Source organism: Gymnoscopelus microlampas (assembly GCF_963454915.1).
Source record: "Gymnoscopelus microlampas genome assembly, chromosome: 3".
Classification (NCBI taxonomy): Eukaryota; Metazoa; Chordata; class Actinopteri; order Myctophiformes; family Myctophidae; genus Gymnoscopelus; species Gymnoscopelus microlampas.
The window spans coordinates 29967512-29991367 of NC_139940.1; the positions used below are offsets into that span (position 1 = coordinate 29967512).

At 40.6% G+C, this 23856-nt stretch overlaps 1 protein-coding gene across 2 annotated transcripts in view; it reads right to left on the minus strand.

The window, feature by feature from the left end:
• The window catches only part of LOC311042788 (F-actin-uncapping protein LRRC16A-like), a 93797-nt gene that overhangs the window by 35844 nt on the left and 34097 nt on the right, over positions 1–23856 (minus strand). For both annotated transcript variants that reach the window (XM_084053793.1, XM_084053792.1), the window contains exons 4-15: positions 17659–17718; positions 15115–15236; positions 13391–13488; positions 13111–13181; positions 12284–12357; positions 11649–11724; positions 7950–8038; positions 7567–7661; positions 6410–6496; positions 3464–3567; positions 2277–2354; positions 1394–1470 (exon numbers count right to left, since the gene is read on the minus strand). In XM_084053793.1, the coding sequence (XP_083909919.1) occupies positions 1394–1470; positions 2277–2354; positions 3464–3567; positions 6410–6496; positions 7567–7661; positions 7950–8038; positions 11649–11724; positions 12284–12357; positions 13111–13181; positions 13391–13488; positions 15115–15236; positions 17659–17718 (1031 nt within the window). The remainder of the gene's footprint in view (positions 1–1393; positions 1471–2276; positions 2355–3463; positions 3568–6409; positions 6497–7566; positions 7662–7949; positions 8039–11648; positions 11725–12283; positions 12358–13110; positions 13182–13390; positions 13489–15114; positions 15237–17658; positions 17719–23856) is intronic.

Genomic DNA, 23856 nt, shown 5'->3' on the forward strand with positions numbered 1-23856 from the left:
AGCATAGTTAATCATTGTATACCCCAGCACCCCACTTGTCAACCTTCCACCTTTAAAAACAGGAGAGTATTTAAGTATTTAATGGGACACCAACTAAAATTATAAATAACTAATAGTATTGATACACTATATTTTTGTGTCAGTATTTTCATGACTGATATATTGTTCAGCAACTGTTATCACAACTTGGTTTGTCAATATGTCTACCGCTGCCACAACAAATAATTGGGTTTATTTTTAAATATACATTATTCTTAATCTTAAATTTTTGTCAATATGGTTGATGGTTGGAAGGTAAATTACGGTTTCAAATGTTTCTTGTGTTACAGGCTCAGTCATGTCAGCCCTTAAATCACCCGTGATGTTAAGAAGCATGAAGGACTTCTATTTACTTTAATGTATTCACTTATTTTCTATGCGTACCGAAATGGCCTGTACACTAAAAAGGGCACTCAGAGAAATGACTAAACAACTGAATAAAAAGCAGCTCTTTACTATTCATGTTCCATAACTCTGGGGGAAAATTACTTGTGTACAAGTGTGTGTTGAATATATCAATATAATTATTGGACGTCTGTGTATACACGTATGTGTGTATAAACGTATGTATGTGTGTGTGTGTGTGTGTGTGTGTGTGTGTGTTTGTGTGCCGTGTGTGAGCGTGGAGTTTCGTGTTTCTCTGTCAGTAAAGCAAGGTTCCGTGAAGCAAGCTGGACACCATGGGCTCTGAGCCACTCCTCTAAGGGCACTGAACCGTGTGTGTGTGTGTGTGTGTGTGTGTGTGTGTGTGTGTGTGTGTGTGTGTGTGTGTGTGTGTGTGTGTGTGTGTGTTTTAGGGGGCAATATGTTCACTGGACACACAAATATGCAATTGCGGGCATGCAGTGGCAGCCTGCAGGGCAACCATGCACAGATGGGAGGAATGGAGAGAAATGGCAACTGTTACAGCTCTCAGTCTCTCTTTTTTTCGCTCTCTCCCTCTTTGTGCCGTTTTCAGTGGTTCAGTGAGTCGTCTGATCAAATAGCTCACAGGAAATTGTTATGGCTGCTCCAGAAATACTATGACAAGGTGTTTACTCAAAAAAAAAAAAGGATCTGTGTTCTCTGAAAAACAAACAAATGATCATTTTCCCATGGACCATCAGTGACCTTTTTTGTTTGTTTTTTGTTAGTGTTTTTTTTTTATCTACATATTACATATAATCAATTTCTCATTATCTCCATACAATGTATCAAGTTCACATAAACTAATATAAAGCTAGCCAATATAATACAGCATAATTCACTGCAACTCGGTTTCCCTCAGAAACAGACAACCCTGTGTTGAAGCTCCAACGGTTTCCCTAAGCATCAGACCAGCCTGTGTGAAGTCCCATTGGGGAAATGTTCTTACCTGTGAGGGAAGATGCTCTTTGACACATTGAGAACCGAGAGGTGTTGGACTGAACCACGCAGTAGAGCTGAACATACCTGGAACAAAAATGAACTCTGTATAAACAGTCTGTAGCATGGTGTGCGTGTGCGTGTGTGTGTGTGTGTGTGTGTGATAGAGAAAATTCATGTGTATGTACGTGTGAAAAAACAAAGAGTGTGTGTGTATTTATGTGTGAAAGATGCGGAAGTGTAATTGCGCATGCTACTGTGTGTGTGTGTGTGTGTGTGTGTGTGTGTGTGTGTGTGTGTGTGTGTGTGTGTGTGTGTGTGTGTGTGTGTGTGTGTGTGTGTGTGTGTGTGTGTGTGTGTGTGTGCGCGCGCGCACATAATAGGCGTGTTTATGCTGCATGTGTGTACTTCAGTGAAACTGAACATGAGCTATGAGCCGATCAATATCTTCAGTGACAGGCTGACAGCTGGCTACATCTCAGACCAATCAATGAACTGTATTTGGCTCTCAGACCTACATCAATAAATCACATAATGCATTCAGACCATTTCACCAACAGTAAACTGTAACATGCTTTGAGTGGGCTTATTAAATGGATTATTCAGACCATTTCACCAACAGTAAACTGTAACATGCTTTGAGTGGGCTTATTAAATGGATGACATTTATTTCAACATACAAAATGAATGGGTGAAATTTTGTCTTGCTTGCAGTATAATAAAGTCATAACTGTAATTTTATTGAGAGAAAATTAGTTTGAAGTAGTCCAATGGTTCATAATAATTGCTTAGGGGTGATTCCTATGGACATTAAATCAATAATGAATTCGACATCAATTAATTCGCCTTTGGTAGTGCATGGGAGACAGGATATGTAAGTCAATATGCCTTACCTGGTCCAATGAACAGTCAGTGTTGGAGAGGTCAAGGGTTACCAGGCTGTTGGGCTGACCCAGGAAGTGATAAAAATGCTAAAAAGCACAATAGAAAAATAATAAATATCAAACTACATGGTGTGGGCCTCTCTTGGAAGAGAGAATAACACTGTTATTCCAAAATAAATACATTATTTAGTAGTGTATTACTCCAGAATTTCCAAAAAGTGTTTGTTCATGGTCACCACACAGGTCTGGCAGCACTCAAGAGTCAATTTCTCACTTTGTCACAGTGGTACTCATGCCATTTCACTGGGTGACAGACCTTAATAACCTCTGTGTCAGCCTGTGTCATGATTTGCTGCCTAGCTACAAATATATCACTATGGTAGAGGCTATTGTGTCAGGTAGACTGCTTTATTTATTTATTTTCTTTACAGCCTCAGAAGGAAAAGAGAGGTGACTGGAAAATGACTAGGCTTCTAGACAAAGCTTTTACAGGAAAATAATATCATAATCTGATATTTAGATTTTTTTTGTGAGATAGAGCCTGGCAAAATTGCATGGTTTGGCGGTGAAGTAGTTGTAATTCTCATCAGGAAAATCGAGCCATTCATTGTTGTAGTAGAAAATTATAACAACTTAAGCTGGAAAATGTTTTAAATGGGGGCAGATGTTCTAAATATTTGGTATTATCTTCTATTAGGACACAATAAAAACATATCGTGTTATAGATTAACAAAGAAGTCTAAACTAAAATTCCATGTGATAAAAGAACATTTATTTATATTTAATTACTACCTCCTATTAACTGAACAGAGCCCTAGATGCAGAACCTCCAGGCTCACATGCTACGTAAGTTATTTGGATTTGACAAGAGTGAGAAGTGTGTGTGTGTGTGTGTGTGTGTGTGTGTGTGTGTGTGTGTGTGTGTGTGTGTGTGTGTGTGTGTGTGTGTGTGTGTGTGTGTCTGCGTGCGTGTGTGCGTGCGTACTGTGTATGGTTTCATGTGTGTTTACATTTAGTTGATGCTATTATCGGCTACTTAAACAATGAACACAACAGCAGTAGAATGACCTTACATTCCCAGAATTGGTTGCTGTTAATTCCAGTAATCTAAGGATTACAAGGGTCAGAGCCATAGTGACAATACCTTTTTTTAAATGGTGTACATCTTTTTGCCATCTTTTTGCCTGTGTGTGTACCTGCATGTCGTCTCCTCGGAGGACATTCCCTGAGAGGTCCAGATGGGCCAGGCTGCTGGGGATACATGGGTTGGCACTCAGTGACTGGCAAAGGCTGTTCACCCCTATAACACACACACACACACACACACACACACACACACACACACACACACACACACACACACACACACACACACACACACACACACACACACACACACACACACACACACACACACACACACACACACACACACACACACACACACACACACACACACACACACACACACACACACGCGCGCACACACACGCACACACACAGCAGAGTAATACTCTGTGATCAGCAAAAGCTTTGTACCAGTGAACACACAAGATAAACCCTACATTAGATCTGAGATCGAGTGATACAAAGTCTTTCCAAGAATTACAAAAAGAATTACACAGACACACACATCCAATCTGTACTATGTTTTCACAGCGTACAGAAGGAAATAGCAGAGGAAATTAAGGACAGGGATGACAGGAAAGAATATTTGAGATTGGAAAGAAAGTGAATGCTGACAAGTGAGATCACTTCCTTATGCGCAGAGGCATATTTGTGTATTGAGTCATGTGTTTTTCATAAGGAATTATCGGTATTTGGGAGGAAAATATACAAAAGTTGTAGAGAATTGACTAAATAAATGACAGACCAATATACAATTGTATCACCTTTTAAATTGCCGTTTAAAATGTTTTGGATTTGTTTAGTTTTGCAAAAATATTAATTCCGTTACTGTATTTATTATACTTTAATTACATGTTGATTCAATTCCGTTCTGTTCTCTTCCCAGCATTCCGTCACTGTTGATTTGTGTGCCAGTATTTTGAGAGGGACAACGTCGTTATACTGTAGGCTGTGCTAATTATATCAAGGACTCAAGGGGTGCATAAGTGTCTGTGTGCATGCACGTGTTGAGAGTATGCATGCATGTGTTCACATTGTATGTATGTGTACATTTGTCCATATTTGTCTGTGAGAGTGTGTGTCCATATTTGTCCGTGAGAGAGTGTGTGTGTGTGTGTGTGTGTGTGTGTGTGTGTGTGTGTGTGTGTGTGTGTGTGTGTGTGTGTGTGTGTGTGTGTGTGTGTGTGTGTGTGTGTGTGTGTGTGTGTGTGTGTGTGTGGTCAGACTTAATTAAGTCAGTACTTAGGGCATCCACAGTTCAAGTCCACACTGACAAACAACAGTCATTACATTTGTCAGAGGGTTGCAGGGATCGACTGTGGTGCTACATCCTGCCCCAAGACAGACAGTGACCTCTCACCTTTGATTCAGACTTTCTACTACTGATAAGATAGGATTTAGTACTAGGCAACAGAGATTTAGGTGACATAGGACTGTAAGCTGACTGGAAAAGCCCGGACTGATGGAAGGGAAGGATAGTGTGTGAGAGAAAAAAGATAACATGAAGAAAGGAGACATAGGGAACAGACAGTAAAACAGACTGCCATGATGTGCCATCAGTCAACCACTTCATGTTAAAGTTCAATGCAAATGTAAAATACACAGTAAACATCTACAAAATATATTTTGAATTGATTTACATTTTGCTCCAGCAATCCACAGCAGCATCAATTGAACAGGAAGCTCTCTAAAAAAATCTAACACTGAAAAAAGTCATCAGTCTCCCATTTCTTTTGTATTATAACAGCAACTGTTTTGTTTCCATTTGGTTTATGGAATGTGCCTTTAGCTCTGCCAGCAGAGCTCTGTGTAAGCCTGCTCAACCCTCTCACTGAACCAAGACTATGGAATATGATAGCTCTTTATTGATTGCCTGAGAGGGCAATGTTTAGAGTGGCTCCCAAAAGACATTAGCTGGCCCTTTGACAGGGGCAATGCTGGATGAGATTCAAAAGGATTTTTTAAACCATCCATTTATTGTTCATATCCACTTGCAGAGTGAATAACTGTGGATAAAGGTACATTGGGACATCATGATTTTCCTTGTCAGACAAGCCTCAGTGAACCCCAGCCAATTGTATTTGTTTAAATAATTAGAAGTAGCCAATTATTTGTACCCTTTAGTCATTATGCTAATTAATTCCAATCTGCTCATTTCTGTGTTGCCCCTGCTGTTGTACCCTACTGGCTCACCTGCCAGCGAGGAGCCCCCAGGACGTAGCTCCTCTGTTCTACTCCTCCCATTCAACATTCACCGCTGACAGGCCCCGCCCCCAACCCATATTAGTACGGTATGTGCAGCGACCACGATCACCCTCCCCACCGGCTTCCCTCCCCCCGAACACGGCCAATTGTGTTCATATAACACTCTCAAACCGGATGCAATGCGGTGGATTCGAACCCCTAGACTCTGCTATTGTGGGCGGGCACTTTACCCCTGCACCACCTGAGCGACCACCCCAGAAATTTTAGCTGCAATGATAAGAAGACATCTGCAAACCTGTAGGACTTAACTGATATATTCCGCTCATTTCATTAAAGGCAAAAGGCCAATGATTGGCAGAGAGGACTGATGGCTGTTGTAACTCAATGACAGTCTAAAGATAGGTGGTCTATATAATACACAAAATATTTTTTCTTTTTTTTATTTCTTTTTTTTTATGTGTTTGAGCACTATTGAGATACAGTATCGGCCTATTTGCTATAATGTTATTGAAGTCTGATGCCTCAGAAAACACATCTTAAACACCTCATAATCACACCATCACACCATTTTATACTACTGTATAGTTTCAGCAATCATCAATCTAGCCTTAAATACAAGTACCGGTACTCTATAGACCATCCAATAACAGTCCATAAGATGATTTGCTCATATTTAGGTACATAAATGGTTAAATCTTTAACACCCATACTTAACTGGCCAATGCAACGCCTACCATAGCAACAACCTTATAACAATAATTCAAAAATGTTAAGCAACTGTATAAAGATACTAAAAAGAAGTCAGATACCTTTGGGTGATAGTGAGGTTTTGGAGAAGTTTAAATGCTTGAGGCCAATACGATGTTTGGCAAACTGAGCACCCAAGGAGGAAATGCCTGCAGAAGGAAAGAAATATAGAGTTTGATTCAGGTCTCTTACAGTCAAATCAGTTATACTCTTGAGGAGGATCCACTAAAGCCCTTTTCAATTACACTAGTCAGCCAATAAGGGCGTAGAATGTTCATTGCCTCATTGATCTTTATAGGAGTCTATCAAGGAGATTGAGACTCTCACTCAGAGCTATGTGATTGAACTGGGCTTCAGTGTGTGTCCTGAGAGAGGGCATGTCTCACTTGAGATCTCTAGTTTCAGGTCAGTTTTTAGGTCTATTTTATCATCATCTTGCCCAGATTAGCCTGTGTGGATGGAAGAGCATTAATTTTCTGCTCTTTAGAACATTTCACCATACAAAAACCTTAAGGAGTAGCACAACATTTTGTGGTGAGTCAAATAAATTCCCAAGTAGATAGGAGGCAGTGAAGAACTCCAAGATTTTAAAATGAAAGCAATTTACATCATTACAGATAGCAGTGGCAGCCAGTATTGCTTGATTCCTACTCATAAATTGTGATTTATTCTTTTCATACTGGTAAGACATAAAGACAAGCACAAATGAAGAGAAGAGCAGAGTACAATGTAAAAAACACAGTAGTGTGTGAAGTACAACATAGTAGAATAGTACAGTACAATTTAGTTCAAAAACCTAGAAATTAGTATGAAAATGGGTTCCCTCTCAGACTTCAATGTTTTTTTTTACCATAGTGTTTTAAATTCAAGCAGAAATGAAGGTATGTGGTTAACATTAAAGGACATTCATATTTAATTGCGTGCTAGTGTCACGCAACAGAACTAGCCGTTTTTAAACTAAATGTGTTAATATCATAAGCCTTTGTTTGCCAAAGAGCTATTTTTTCAAATATATCCCAAATCCAACGCAAAAAAATCCATTGAAAATATACAATGGAAACCCATGGTGGAGGTAACGTTTTCTTTGGCCTACCAAAAGACATCATCCCTGTAGTCGCTCTGGGTGGGGGACCGTGTAGGAGTAATGTATAAACACTGTTAAGGGCACTACTGTATATGATTGCATGACATAGAGCAAACTAAAACATAAATGCTTTACCTCTGTCCTCCAGTGGGTTGTTAGCAAGGTTGATGGTGGTGAGTCCTGAGCTAGGATTATGGGCCAGGGCAGCAGCTAACTTCTGAGCAAAGTCACTGGGAAAAGTGAGGAAGCAAGGGAGAGATGAAAAGGATGGAGATTCAACAATAACCCTAATATTTTTGTTTCCACTCCATTGACATTCCACTCCATGTCTAACAGTTTGAGCAACCCCAAACATTTAAACTATGGGTATGAAAAGATAAAGGCCAAACCAACGTCCTCTCCCGTCTGAATATACAGTATATTCATTGTCTATCATTATTGACAAGATGAAGTTCAATGGTAGCATTAGCATCAGTACATAAATATAATAGCTAACTAAAGTAAGATGAAATTCTCACATTTTGAGTCCTGCATTGTCCAGAACCAACTCCTCCAGGCGACTGGATCGTGACACCACCCGTAGGATCTGCTCACACACATCTGCAGACTACACACACACACACACACACACACACACACACACACACACACACACACACACACACACACACACACACACACACACACACACACACACACACACACACACACACACACACACACACACACACACACACACACACGAAAAAACTATTTGGAATGTGTTTTTTGTATTTATGCTTTACTAGAAAACACACAGTGGTGAGTGACAGGAGGGGACATACTGGAGGCGATGGTGTGTGACAGATGTTATGAGCCGGGACGCTTTATGCAAAGATGCTGTACAGTACAGATCTATTGACAATCATACATCACTTCTGCTTAAATAACAATAATACTTAGCTTATATTTAACATGAATCCTACTGTTCTAATCTATCCTATTTCAATGAGTATTTTTAGCATGTAAGCTGGTGACGATTTTCCAGTGTGAGCTCTTGACACAGAATTCATTGGTGTCAAGTGTTATGTCACAACAGAGCAATAGGATTCACATTAAAGCCCTCCTTTAAGAAGCACCTTTCCTGAAAACTAAAAAAACAACTAAATACATTATTGGAAAGATGGAGCTTATCCCCCATAAAGTCTATAATTGCGTGACATGATACTGTCATGTACCATGCACCCAATTTAGGAATTCAACAACTACCACCATTCCCTACCTAGCTCTTCACTGACCCACTTAATGTGGCTGATTTTCAGTGAGTGAACACATGCACGCACGCACACACACACAGTCTCACAGTGGGAGTGTAAATGTGTCATTATCTGTGCCCGCTTCATACAACAACAATTTTTCATCACAATAACAGCATTTTGCTCAGTAAGCTCGTCCTGTTATTCCAAGTAATTGACATTCCTGCCATAGAGGCCTTTTACTTTCTGCCAGCAGCCTCAGAGTAGCCAAACACTGGTGACATTGTTATCTGCAGTGAGAGAGCGAAGGGGGGGAGAGGGGAGAATGAGAAAGTAAGGAGAGAGATAGAGAAGAACAGGGAGAAAGAGAGAGACCAAAGAGAAGAACAGGAAAAGAGAAAGGATGGAATGAAAGAGACGGAAGTACATGTATGAAAATGAAGAAACGCCATGAGGGATAGGAGGGCTGAGAGGGAGAGAGAGAGACAGAGACAGAGAGAGAGACAGACAGAGAGATAGATAGAAATAATTATAGAGATAAACAGAGACCAGAAGGGAGGGAGGGACAATGAAGGCTGTTGTTCCCATGTTGTTACTGGGAAACAGAAACTATGAAGGGGTGGGAGAAAGGGAAGAGGTGAAAAAAGCAGATAGTGGAGGAAGAAATGGGGAGAAAGAAGTGGATACTGGGTCATGGCATTCCAGGAGTGGGTGAGGAGAGATAGAGAAAGTATGAGGGAGAGAAAGGGAAAGATAAAGACAGAGGGAGAGAGAAAGAGAGCGAGACAGAGCACACAAAGAAGCTTGTATATTCCACAAGAGTCATAATAACATTGAGGACAGCACAGTGACATGGTGTGTACGGTCACTCATTTTACACCAGCTTTGCCTTACAATGCTACTGTGATCCTTCCTCCCTCCTTGTTCTGCTGGATTATAATGTGCTCTCTCAGTCACACACACACTCACACATATTTATGTAAAATAGCGTGATATCGAGTAATGCAAAACATGTCTTCTGTTCTCCGCTGTCCGCTTGTTTTCCAGCCTCCTGTTCTCATATCATCTCTAAAACTCCTCCTTCCTCATCTTCATCCAAGCATCTTGATCTCAGATTGAAACGCAAACAGACTGATTACCCTAACCCTTTGCATCGATAGCCTGTGCTATTTGAGAGAGTGTGTGGTCTCTGATCATCTGATAGAAAGGGTTACACTGTAATTTCAACCAGTTGTGTTCATTATTCTACCTATTCATATCTAAATCTTTGTCTGCAGTCTGTAGCCTTTCTGACCCCTCACTGTCATTTCTGTCCTTCCTCTACATTCATTCACACCACTTAAAGCCATACAGTACAACGATTCCACGTTCTGATGATCGATTAGACCAAGAGATGCTGTTAGTTGCAACAACCAGGTTGAGGTCTTTGACGGGTAATTATTCCCCAGTCAGGACCATAAAAATATATATATAGTTATACTATGATTTCCATTCATAGAAACGCTGTGCTTCTTTGCCAAACACAGAAGAGGAAGTAATCAATCCATGGGGGCCTCTCAGATGTGTTTGTTTGAGACGAAGATGAGTTGGTTATGGTATCCATTGCAATAAGGATTATCGGGTCCCCCAGCAAAGTAGGTGGCGGTGAACACAGATGCAGGGTGCTTATTCTATCTATATTTATATCTATAGTCAGGACTTATAGTATATGAGACTATGATTGGCTGCTGTCACCCAAATGTTGTAGCCATTTTCTCTTCTCCAATACAGGAAGAAATGAAACAAACGTTGACTGACCTTCTTCTCTGGTCACAGTAAATGAATGGACTGTGGTGAAAAGTCTCTCAAGTTGCATGTGGCTCCTTGTCAGTCCATCTCCCTTCTCTAGATCTCTTTCAGTCTTACCTCTCATTACCAAACTTCTTGTTAATCTCTCATGCCGTCTTCTGGCGCACATGCAACAGCTCCCCTTTAATTCTGTCTCCCTCTCTCTTTTCCTTTTGATTCCTTTGTGTCACTGTGTTGACCACTCTCACCATTCCCCTCATCTTTACCCGTTTATATTTCCCCTTCTTCCCCCACCAATGACTCTGGGGGTTCAAGGCTTCAAGCATGACCCAAACCACATTGTACTTAACATGTCTCGAAGACCAGTCCATTTATCACCACATTAAAAAGGAATGTTGGATGTGGACATTTCCTTGAAAACGCCTTACGGTGTTATTTTGCTCCATTACCAAATACACTCATTAATTCCATTTAAATGATACACAGTGGTGGTAACTATAGCAACCAACCTATCCCGAAAACAAAGCATGGCTGTACACTACAGGACATTAGCATAAACACCCACATAAACATAAACACAGACAGGCAGGCAGGCAGGCAGACAGACAGACAGACAGACAGACAGACAGACAGACAGACAGACAGACAGACAGACAGACAGACAGACAGACATATGCACAAGCCTTGGGCTCTATTTTTTATATATTAAAACTAATCCCGGATAACGCACATTGGATGGACACAGGGTTGTTTTAAAATTTAGGACACCAGAAATATAAATCCCATTTGGCTAGCTGTGATGGAGATGTGTGATAATTGTTGGGACTGTGGGGGCTGTGCATGGTAATTGGTGAGACTGCGGGAAGTGTTGGGACACAGAGTTAGTAATAGGGAGCTCCGGGGAGCGAAAGCTTGAGTAATTGAGCCTTATTGTCTAGCTAGGATTAACAGGCTTATCACACAGGAACATTGGTCTGATCCAGGACAGACAGACAGAGGGGGAACATTTTTAAGTTGAAAGAGGGTTGCAGGCAGAAATGCTGAAATGCCATTAATACAGATGCATGAGAGTGGAGGTTGCTAAAGTGACAGGTTCTCCCAAACTGGATGGATATGTTGAGTGCCTGGACCAGAAAAGGGAGGGATAGAGAATAGAGGGTGGTGCTGGATGTGTGATGTAGGGTGTGAACTGACCAGTTTGTAGTCTTTGGTGGAGAGTTTGTTGAACCACTGGTTAAACTCCAGGACCGCTATTATGGCCACTAGATCTCTGAAGATTGACGGAACGAGGAGAAAATATTTCATAGTTATCAATATCTTTCTCTGTAGGTAAAATGTAGGTAACTTATTATACTGTATGCATCATATAATTAACGAGGAACACTTCTTACTTTTGTATTCTACTTATTACGACTCTCTTATTGTGCTCTGGGGCTCATTCATGTGTAACAGCATGCGTGCGTAAACTTAAACTTGGTGGTGGTACAACTCATTGTGGCGTAGCAAACTAATACTTGATTTATCATTTGAAAGTAGCACAATGTCTTTTTATGAGGAAGAGACCTTCGGTTGGCTAACCCTTGGCTCAAGGGAGGCCTGCTGTCTCACACTCTGAAAACTCTGCTCTGGGCCAAAGAGCCATACTATTGGTTCAAGGTTCAAGGATGTCCCTTGGTTAACCTCTTTCTCAGTTCCTGAAAAGCAGAGCTTTGTGGAGATACAAGGCTTCTGCAGATCCCAGACAGTGTTTATTAATTCATGTTTTTTCTGTGTTTGCACATGCATTATAACCCACCTGTCATACGACTAGATATAAGCTCAACACCCACCTGTTCTCCAGATGGCTGAAGTCCTGTAGGTTTAGTTCTCTGGAATCTTGCGTCAGATAGATGGTGTCCACGTCCTGGAAAAGAGCATTCATACATAGACCGTTAACAAAACCTCTGTGTCTCTGTTATACAAAACAAGACTTTAGATAAACGCTTTATTAGAATGATTCCCACTAGTGCAAAAACACAACTGACTGATCTACAGTACGTACTGTACAATAATAATGATCAAGTCTTAAACACAGACATAAGAGGATTATTGTACATATCATGACTGTCAGTTATCCCATTAATGGAATTATGCTTTTTCAGTGTCATTATCTTTTCTTCTTACCCTCTTTTTCTCCCTAATTTAGTCGTTATGCCAATTGATTCCTCCCCACACATATTTCTGAGCATTGTATACTGCTGTTGTATTCTACTACCTGCTCACGTGCCACCGGGAGGACTTAGAGCCTTCGTCCTACTCCTCTCGCCCAATACTCCCTGCTCATAGGTGCTGCCCAAGCCCGTAGGAATACGTGTAGTGAAAAATATCACCCTCCCCGCCCAGCTTCCCTCCCCAAACACGAGCCAATTGTGTTCATAGATGTTCAACAAAGCCAGATGCACCACGGTGGATTCTAACGCCCAGACTCCGAGGTGGGCAGCTACTTTAGCATACCACTGCGCCACCCGAGAGCCCTTCACTGTCATTCTCAACATGTTCAAGGAATAGCAATGGAGCCAGTTGAACCAGTGCAGGAACATCCCGCACCATTTCAACAACACCAACTATTCATAGACGTAATTATACAGTATACTGTATCTATATGAACAGTACTGACCCACTGCACCTCTTCTCTGGAAGGCAAGCCCAGCCAGTCACACACACACCTGTACATCTGAGAAAACCCACCTAGACACAAGGGGGAGGGAGGATGGGAGTGAAGGCAGGAGAGGGGAAGAGGGGAGAGACAAAGAGAAAAGAAAGAGATTGTACTGTGAATACAAAACATACTATGGTCTCGTAACAGAGTACTCAAAAAACACACCACATTTAAATGCAAGCACGCACACACACATTCAAAGAGAGACGCACACATACGGTACAGTATACACACATACCACAGGGTCCTGGTTCAGCAGGTTTGTTATTCTCCCATAGCGTTTGTAGAGATGTCAGTCTGTCAGGGGGTTCCATACACAGCTTCTTCATCACTTTACTGAGACAAAAAATAGATAACACTATTTAATTTATCCAATTAAGCCCTATTTAAAAAATAAATACAAATTAATCTGATATCAATGCCAGGGTTAGTGTGGTTAACCTTTCCCGATAATGTCTGACTTCTCAATATGCTCTGATGCAAACAAGATTCAGAGGCACAAAGCAGTGTTTGTTGAGATTTTTATGTCTACAGTGAATATTTATTTCTGCATTTCAGATCTGTACTTCCAGTTCTCACAGAAATTGCCGTTTCACATCTTTGATCGATAGTTTCACTTTCACACCTATTGTTTAGGATACCTGTAGTATACATTCAACTGCTATATATTGTAGGTACTGTACAGTCAACCCTGGTTAAAATGTACGCACATTATGAGATTATATAATATATTAATATAATTAATAGACCAGGTCAGATGATGCATCTTCTTCTTCTGTTATCGCATACTCAACTACAAGGTGCCTATAATGCCGAAATGACAGTACTGTATATTTGTATAGTTCCATTGATTCATTCAAGTTCAAGTTGCAGCAGTGTCTGTCTGTTTGTCTGTCTGTGGCGGGCATACAGATATGTGTGTACACTAGGGCATTAACAGAATAATCGAATATTCGAATATTCGACTATCAAACCGACTATTCGACTATCAAACCACTATTCGATTATTCGATAAAAAAATAAAAATAAAAATAAAGTTTTTTATTTTTATTTTTTTAGATTTTTTTTTTTTTGTGGCTTTTCTGCAGCAGACACGCAGCTGTGAGCTCTGGTGTGACGTCAACTCGCATTCCTTGAGTCCAGTCATCAATGTCATTGAAAAAAAAAAAAAAAAAAAACTTTTTATTTTTTTTATTTTTTTATTATTTTATTTTTTATAATCAAATCGATTAATCGAATATTCGAATACTTATAGGTCGAATAATTCGAATACTAAAAATCACTATTCGTGAATGCCCTAGTGTACACATGCATATCAAGCGTGTACACACGCATGGCATCAGTGCAAATTGGCATAATAATTACGCCAATTTGCGCTGATGCCATGCATGTGTACACTTGCATGTGTACACTTGCATTATGGGCATAATTGTTATGCTTATATATAGACTGGACTTGCTTGAAGTCAGCTCAAATCAGCAAATACACTCAAATATGGACTGGACATGCCCGATGTCAGAGCAAATCACTGTTATAACGGTTAATGTCAGCGCAAATCGGCATTAACATTAGGCAACGGTTAATGTCAGTGCAAATCGCTGAGACGGGAGGGAGAGAAGGGGAGAGCTTGACCAGCGAGACAGAGGGGGGAGAGAGGGAGAGAGGGAGGGAGAGAGAGTGAGCCTATTTCACCCACGCAACCTTTCTATTCTTTATTATTGTGTTGTTGCTTCTACTATGAGGAACCAAAACCAAGGAATGTTCCTCTTGTGTACTCTGTAACAATACAAATCTTGAATATTGTATCGCCTTGGCTGTAAACCACACACCCAGAGACACACACACACACACACACACACACACACACACACACACACACACACACACACACACACACACACACACACACACACACACACACACACACACACACACACACACACACACACACAGTGAACTCACCTAGGTGGGAGTCCAGGACATATCCTGAGCAGATAGTTTCCTATGTGAGTGACCACTTCATTCACCTCCTCTGTGGTGAGAAGCCTCAGAGAGAAGGAGCCACGCTCATACTCTATGGAAAGCTAGAAGAGACAAGAGACATTCTCAGCGGCTCGCTACACATTAAAACAGTGATTCTCAACTTGTGGTCTACGAGGTTATTGCAAAATGGCCCCCAAATAATTGGCAAAGCACTAAGATTGTAATGATAATATAACATTACTATTTAAAACAAAATGTAAAAATAAGTATTTTTTCTTTAAAATCTTGAAAAGTTTTGTGATAACGATAAGTATACTAAGTTGTTCCACTGATCCAAGCCGGAACACAATCGATTGATTGATCATTGAAATAAATAAATGAATGAAAATGCATGCGGCCCACCCATCTGACCACTTAACAGGGCAGCTGGTAGGCTGCCGTGTTAAGTGGTCAGATGGCTTTTGAGATTTTCAAGTGGGCCCTGAGCCAGAAATAGAGGTTGAGAAACGCTGCATGAAAACAAAATGTGGAACGTTTGGCAGAACCCTCGGTTGTTTAGCTACCTGTGAATTATATCATGTAAACCCAAATATCCATCATCTTTAACTGTTGCTTCTGTGCTCTGTAACCAGGAAACCGGAGGCAGCGATTCCATTCACTCTTATTGTATGATGGTTCTCAAAAATCACACTTTTAGCACACAAGTAAGACGAACGCTGGAAGCGAACGCATCTCGAAAATGTTGTGTATTTACGGACTTGTAATCCGTGTTATTTCACCGTGATGGGGAGAGCGTAGAGAGAAAGTCACGTGACTGCCTCCGCCTCGTATTGAAGTTAATGGGGGGGGATATGGTTCTCGTATGCACAGAGTTTAGTAAGCTCCACTCTGAGATTCAGCCACCAAGCAACAGATAAAGATGATAGATAATAACAACACCTCGATTCATTCTAGCTTCAATCAGAAGCCACCCTCATATTTCATAATTAACAGAGATCCATTATTTTTGTTTTCAAATAAATTAGTCATCTAACAGCTAAATAAGTTAGTAAAACTGTCCATCAATCTGACCAAAGTTCCATCTGGACAAATCCATCTGTACAAATGTTCACTGGCATCTTGTTCACAAGATGCCAGTGAACATTTGTAGCTTCCTCTACTATCATGTGCATAAAGATCTACTTCCTGTATAGGCTAATCTTAATAATAACTCCTCCTTGTTAAAAAATGGGAGACCAAAAGACTCTTCTGCATAGCAGGTGATATTAAGAGGACTGACAACTCTTGAATTAGTATGAAAGAGGTTGAACTGTGGGGAAGTTGGATTATCATCTTTGACAGATGGATTAGGTTGACTGACAGCCAGCCACCTGCGGTCAATAAACCAGGTATGGTTCACAGTAGGAAAGAAAGCTAATCTGAACCCAGAGCAGTCTTAAGTTTATTTTATTTATTTTTTATGAGACAGATTCTTAAAGGATCATACTAGAGCTCTGGAATATTTATGACTTTTCTGTCTTCTTGAATAAACCCTCCAGTATGATGGTGGGTTTTCATGCCAGGGTTTTTAGCAGTGGCATGTGCTTATTTCATGGCTGCTTTCTGGACTCCTTATACAGTATAGAAGTCCAGCTGTGACACTGTTATGTCTACATGTGTTTACAATAACATTAATTGTCAAGAACCTAGCCAGGAGAATGATAAACAACTTAAAAATGAGAAAATGTTAAAGGAGCTACACCATGAATTTAAAAAATAATAATAATATTTGATATCATATTGTTTATGTCCCTCAAACGTTTTTCAAAAGGTTTGAGCCTAAATCAAGCCTCAGATATACTCATTCCAACTAACTTCTCTCTGGCTTATAAAGCACTTTCACCTGCAATACCACATTGTCCTGTTTGGCACGGGGCGCTATTGAGCCAGTTTGTATGCATGTTATGTCCTGGTTCTGTGTGGAAAAAGTAAAAAAAAAAATAAGATTTTTTTTTTTAATTAAAAATGAAAAAAAACATTTTTTTTTTTTGGGGGGGATTTTTTGTGTGTGGTTAGAACTGAAAAACGGGAGGAATTGTTCCCAGACGTGACGTAGGGTGGGGGAACAAATCTGACGGACTGTTTTCAGACCAATTTACATAAAAACCACAGATAGCCTATGAAAGCCTGCATGCTCGAAGTCGGGTATTTGTTGGAACAGAAGAGAGGTGGGGGAGACCAAAAACACACAAAAATGAAGAAAAAGTTAAAATTCATGGTGTAGACCCTTTAACATGAAGAATCTAAATAAAAATACACAGTAGATGTTTTAGTAATCTAAAACAAAACCAATAGTGTAGCTATAGATCCTTTAGATAATCTTTTTCTGTGTTTACTGTGCGTGCTTATGCATGTTAACAGCAAACTATGAATAATCCTTAGGAAGTACAATTTCATGTTGTGTGCTGTCATTCAACATTTAAATTCATGAGAGTTATTTTCAAATGTAATCCAGGCAATTATTTCAGATATATCATTCTGTACCTGTGTGGGTTTGTTACACGTGACCGCCTGGATCTCCAAATAGTTAAACGAGTGCTCCACCTAAGAAAAACAGAACAAAAATCCTATTCACACATGCAGTCAAATACAATCAGATTCCTGGCATACTGAATAGTGAATACTCTCAAGTGTATTTTGTGGAAGTATGCGAATGCTCTAGTTTCTTAAACTATGGATCAAGGGCAAAAATGTTTCACATGCCTTTTTTTCAGAAAAGACTTCAACAGGGGAAAACACAGGCTGCAAAAGGAGTTTAATCTCATCACATTCACCATAGTTTTTATAACCTTGAACGCTCATAACAATAGCAGAAATATTTGAGGTCTGAACTAGACTGAAAAAACATCTGTACAGTAACCTTACAGAGAATGTACTTAATGTCTACAGCCTTGGGAAGAATCCTGGATGTACAGTAGATATGAGGTACAGTATAAGTCAAGGTACACTTATCACAAACAAGAATTACAAAAATCCAGGAGGTTATTATCAGTGTGTGCGTGCGTGTGTGTGCGTGCCCAAAGTTCTGTGGGCCAAAACGTAACCTCACCAGTAAGCTGTGGGCCCAAATACACTGTATAAGCATGACAAATATAAATCTTGTTTTTTATCAGTTCACCATAGCTGATCAGTGAACAGAGCCTGCAACTAGTCGTCCCTTTCTCATCACTTTTTCCTCATTGGCTGGCCTTGGTAAAAGGCGTTTAGTGCGGACAGGATCACGGTCTGGCAAATGTGGTTTTATTTAACGATAGAACACAAAAGTACATTACTAAACACATGTATAACATAGTGTGTTTAGTCAGAATGCTATGTTAGCCATGTTTGGTGGAGAAAATGGTTATGGGACTTTTTTCGCTATGTCTCTGAAACAGTGTAGTTGACCGTACTTTTCAAGGGGTTTAGCTTGCTGCGAGCATATATATATATATATATGACCGTGTCATTTCTTGTTTATATTTTTAACCTACTCTAAATTATCTCTAAATATTCTGCACCAACCCTGTGGGCCAAACCAAAATGGCAATGGTTTGGGCACCTCTGGTCTAGAAGATTGAATGTGTGTCTGAGTGCACAGAGTATAAAAATAGGCCTGTTCTATAATTAACAGGTTGAGAAGAGATCCAGTAGTTTCTCATTCCTCAACATCTGTGTGCAGACTCAAGAGCACATGAATGCTGACTCATACACTGAAAACATTCACATCTGTGAGCAGAGCACATGAATGCTGACTCATACACTGAAGACATTAACATATGTGTGAGTACATGAATGCTAAAACCTGGTGTATACTTTGTTGCACGCCGGTGTCGCATGCATAGTCGATCTACAAAGTTCATTCGAACGTTGTGAGCTTGTAGATCGGCAATCTTTGGACATTATTCATACCGTCTGAGGCTAAAACAAGACAAATACTTCTGACATCAAATTCAGCCACAGCATCAATCCCAATACTCCATTACCAATCAATCAATGTATTGAATCAATACATTTTCGATTGATTCATCGGCTTATAACAGCATTTGCTGTCACGTGTTTGAAAAATAACATGACCTCCCTCATTAAAAGAGAAATGAAAATACATCTCCTGATTTAAAAAATAAAATAAAACTGGTATTATAGTATTCATTGCTGACAAAAGAATTACAGTAAAATAGAATATTGCTGTATTAAGTCCTCAGACATTTAAACTGTTCAAATGTGCTTAGACAAAGTGCAGACATCCAGTAATGCACTTCTCCTTCAGCAGAGCATTTCAGAACAAAGACAACAAAGGAAAGTGGTCGTCTGCCATTCCTTTCCTAAAAAGGAGAGGAAAAAGAGGAACTCATGCACCTGCATACAAATGCATGCTACACGCAAGCACGCACACACACACACACACACACACACACACACACACACACACACACACGTGCACACGGTGCCTGAGGCTAGGCCAGAGAGCGAGACCAGACTATTCCAGGTGGGCACTGCTCCTGAGGGTTGGCACAGAGATGAGGAGAAAAACAGTCTATTGTCTGGCTGTGTGTGTGTGTGTGTGTGTGTGTGTGTGTGTGTGTGTGTGTGTGTGTGTGTGTGTGTGTGTGTGTGTGTGTGTGTGTGTGTGTGTGTGTGTGTGTGTGTGTGAGAGAGAGAGAGAGAGGGAAAGAGCAAGTTACTGCATTATTGATTCAACAAAATCACTTGATCGATGAAATAGAAATAAGATAAGAAGAACATGATTTCAGTGAAAAACACTCACACAACAAAACAGACGGCAGATGCGCGCTCGCGTGCATGCGTGCGTGTGTGTGTGCGTGTGTGTCCAAACACTGACTCATCCATATCAACTTCCTTTTCTACAGAGTACAATCATTTCACAAAATGGGTTGATGAGCAAAGTGGAAACAAGTCTGATTCACCATTTGCTGGCATTTAGAAATGAGTTTGTCCGATTATTAGACCATTATTAGACTTTTTTTGACAACATCGGTATCCTGCAATTATGCAGTGTGTCCCATAGTTAAAAATAATAGACTTGCATTGAGTTGCTCACCCAGCGCATAGTCCAAAATCACCCCTTCTTCCGGGTTGTGAAATGTGATGGGCGAGGCCTATTTGGGGCTTCTGTGACACGTTTTGCGTCACGGAGGTGACACGTTTTGCATCACCTCGGTGCGCAGCCCCGTGCGCAAGCTTGTGCGCAAGCTCGTGAGTCGAGCCCATTGGTCAAAACCGTTTTCGCTCGTTCTTGTTAGTGGCCCCAGGCCGTTTTAAGCTGCAGTACCTATGAATGGCCAGCATGTCCAATGTGCTTCAATGCAACCACTGGGTTCTGGGGGCTTGGTGTTTCCCGATTTTAAAACCGTTTTGAACCTGGCACACTTCAAATTGGAAGCGCACGCACGCCGGGAGTCATCCCATTCAATCTCTTCTCCTTCTCCTTCTCTCTCGCTCTGGTCTGTGCCGAGCGTCAACGCTCCAAAATAAAACAAGGGCTCTGAGAGACACATCAACAGGTTTTGATGCGTCCCAATGACGCCTCCAGCCATTATAAACAATGGGTGTTTTTGACAAAAAAACATAACGTGTTCCTTGCACACGCTACGTCTTACCGGGGAAACTCCCCCGTCAGGTGATAAGAAGCGGCCTGCTCACTCCTCATGCGTTGATGAGTACATAGTACAGTAACCTTACTACTGTAGTAGTTCTTTCAATCTATTTACTAGTAAGTTTTGTAGGTAGTAAATAACATGAAAGGCTGGATATGTTGCTATTCACTGCAGGTGAATAGCAACAAAACACAAGTGAAAAATTAAGGGTTTGATTGTGAGCCAATGGTGTTCGAACATGCTGAGCGATGCGCCAGTTCTAGCCAATGGCAAGAAAGCGTGCTGCGAGGTATGCAGAGAAACCAAATGCCTGACTAATTGCATTGTTCATTCATTCAGTCATTATCCATCTGTCACCTAAACGCAATAGACATCTCCTCATCCTTCCTTATTCTTTCATATCCTATTGACAGGTCGACAAGGTAACAGTAATAATCTGTTTTCCTTTATTTCATAGACTGCAGGTCAGTGTAGAGATACAGAGACAAATGCAAGACAAGACGAAGGTCAGACTCAAACCTGTGTCCTTGCGCTCACTAGGAGCATATGGTCTGTGCACTAATTGGCAGAGCCACCATACCAGACAAGGGCACCAGATACCTGGATGCCTTACCAGGCATCCAGGTAATCCTGACCAAAAAAGACCATTTCAAGTTGAGTGAAGAAAGACGAAGAAAGATGCAATCTCTATGCTAGTAATGAATAAACGCTCAGCAAACATACTATAACTGTGTTTGTATGTGATGTTTTCACAAACAGGAGGCTGCATTGCGAGTGAGACAAAGGAGAGAGACTAACACAAAGAGCCTGACAGTCTCTACATCGGTGAAGCGTGTGCACCACGTGCACGCACACGCACACGCACACACACACTTCTTTAAACCCCACTGAGAGATTAATAAAATAGCTGATTGGATTTAAGGCATGGCTGAGAGGAGAACTAAGTTCACCTTTACTAAGCCACACCATTTCAACACTGAAGCCTTGGGTTTTACATCACTGCAAAATCCAGAGTGTTAATTTGACTCAGAGTGGTAACAGATTGGCGTGGTTCCCTGATTGGATCTCGCCTCTCTGAATTCTACAATATATACACTATATACTCTAAGTCTGTCTACCAGTTGACTCCGATACCTGATGAAGCCCAGTGTGACCACAACGTTGTATTTTCTGCCATTAAATAGTTGCTGTAAGTGAAGACAGTGTGCAGGATTCTTTTTTGTCTATGCGTAAAAATGGACCCAAAAAGAGTAGCAAATGATGAAATCTCTCTCTATAAACACACACACACACACACACACACACAAGACACTAGATCAAAGACAGCGCCCAAAGTCAGACAGCCAGACATAAATAAATTATACAAAAACATTCCTGGATTCAACAAAGAAGATATATGGGAGAAATATACGTTATAAAACATGTATTGGGCAGAGACGTAACCAGACCTTAATTCTAATGGAGGACAATTTCAACAAATTAAAAATGTCTTAAGGAGGCTGAGGCGCAGTTACCCTGCGGAAACAAATACCGAACCAAACAATGGGAAAGCCCGATGTTTACAGTTTCACACAGGTCATTGCTATCTCATTCAATGCCTCCAGCACGCTATAGTACAAACAGTAGGTGTCAGGTGTCTTCTCTGATTACATGGGATATAAATCTGGATTCTGGACAATAACTACTGTAACTGTCAAATGCTCAGTGATGAAAATAATGATTACTATACATCATGACAGGAGGAAAACACTCCGCACTACTGTACGTCTTCATTTATTTGACAAAAGAGTTAAATGACATAATTAACATAATGGCGTTTTTATGGGGGGGACTGTGATTCATATAGCCTATTAAATGGATATTTATATATTCATATAACATTGCTGTAGGGCAGAAATGTTTTTCATAAATGAATGTCCTACTTTGTAATACTACAGTGTCAGACTATAGTAGCAACAATTGCCAATGTATAAGCTCACAACGTGTCAAGTAGATCTGCTATTTTAGATTTATAGCCTTTATCTATAGGACAGAAGACTGACAGGAAATGGGGAGAGAGATGGGGAGTGACACGCAGCAAAGGTCGTCGGCATCGGGACTCGAACCCGCGACATGCTGACAGGCTGACATCGCAGCCTAGGCCGCCTGGACCGCCACGCCGCGGCCCAGGCCTACAATTTTAGATGTTGTGGTTAAGAGTGTCTGTGGGTTTTCTAAATATTTAACCAATGAAAAGTATAAACAGGAAATAGTGACTAAATAATACCTACATTGGATCCATTGGAACACAGGCTCTTTTTTCTATTTCCTGAAAAGTAACAGTTTTGGACATATAAGGTTTCCACCCGACAGCGACGATATGTACTGTAGGTAAAACTACTGAGGAAATGTCCTCAATAGTAGCTACTGTATGACCACAGTATATTGGGAGGGACAGTGAGGTGAGGTTAGATTTCTTTTGCTCTTTACTAATCTAAATTGGAATATGGATTTCGCATTAAGACCCCTACTACTAAAAGTATTGAGACTGTGAGATGGAGATTAATTGAATATACAGGCTAGAGGTGTAGCTTTGAAGTATTTATAAAAGAAGAAAAAAAATTGGACTGAAGTGAAATTGGTTGAATTACGACACAGTAACAGATAATCCTCTGACATAAAGGTGATTCGGATTGAACTGAGACCTGTACGGTTAACATTAATACCCTAACGACCTATGGTACCGTGACCTAGGATCTGCAGTATCAGAGATCAGAGAAAGAGAGGTGGAGAGAGAGAAGGAGGGAAGGAAAAGAGGGAACGGGAGAGAATGGAGGATAAAGGGAAGAGGAAGAAGAGGGAAGATTAAGATGTGAGGTAATCTGACAGAAGGAAGAAGGAAAGGTGGGGATTGAGAGTATAAAAGCAAAACAAGGGTTTGACAGAGTTCAGAGAAAAGGTGATCTGTGGAAATAATCTGGATTAACAGATGCACACAGAAGAGATGGTATAGACAGAAGCTGCAGGGAGCAATCCTGTTCCTAATGTGAAAACAAGATTAAGAGACAGTCACAGAACTACAAACTGTAAGAGAGAAATTAGAGAAATT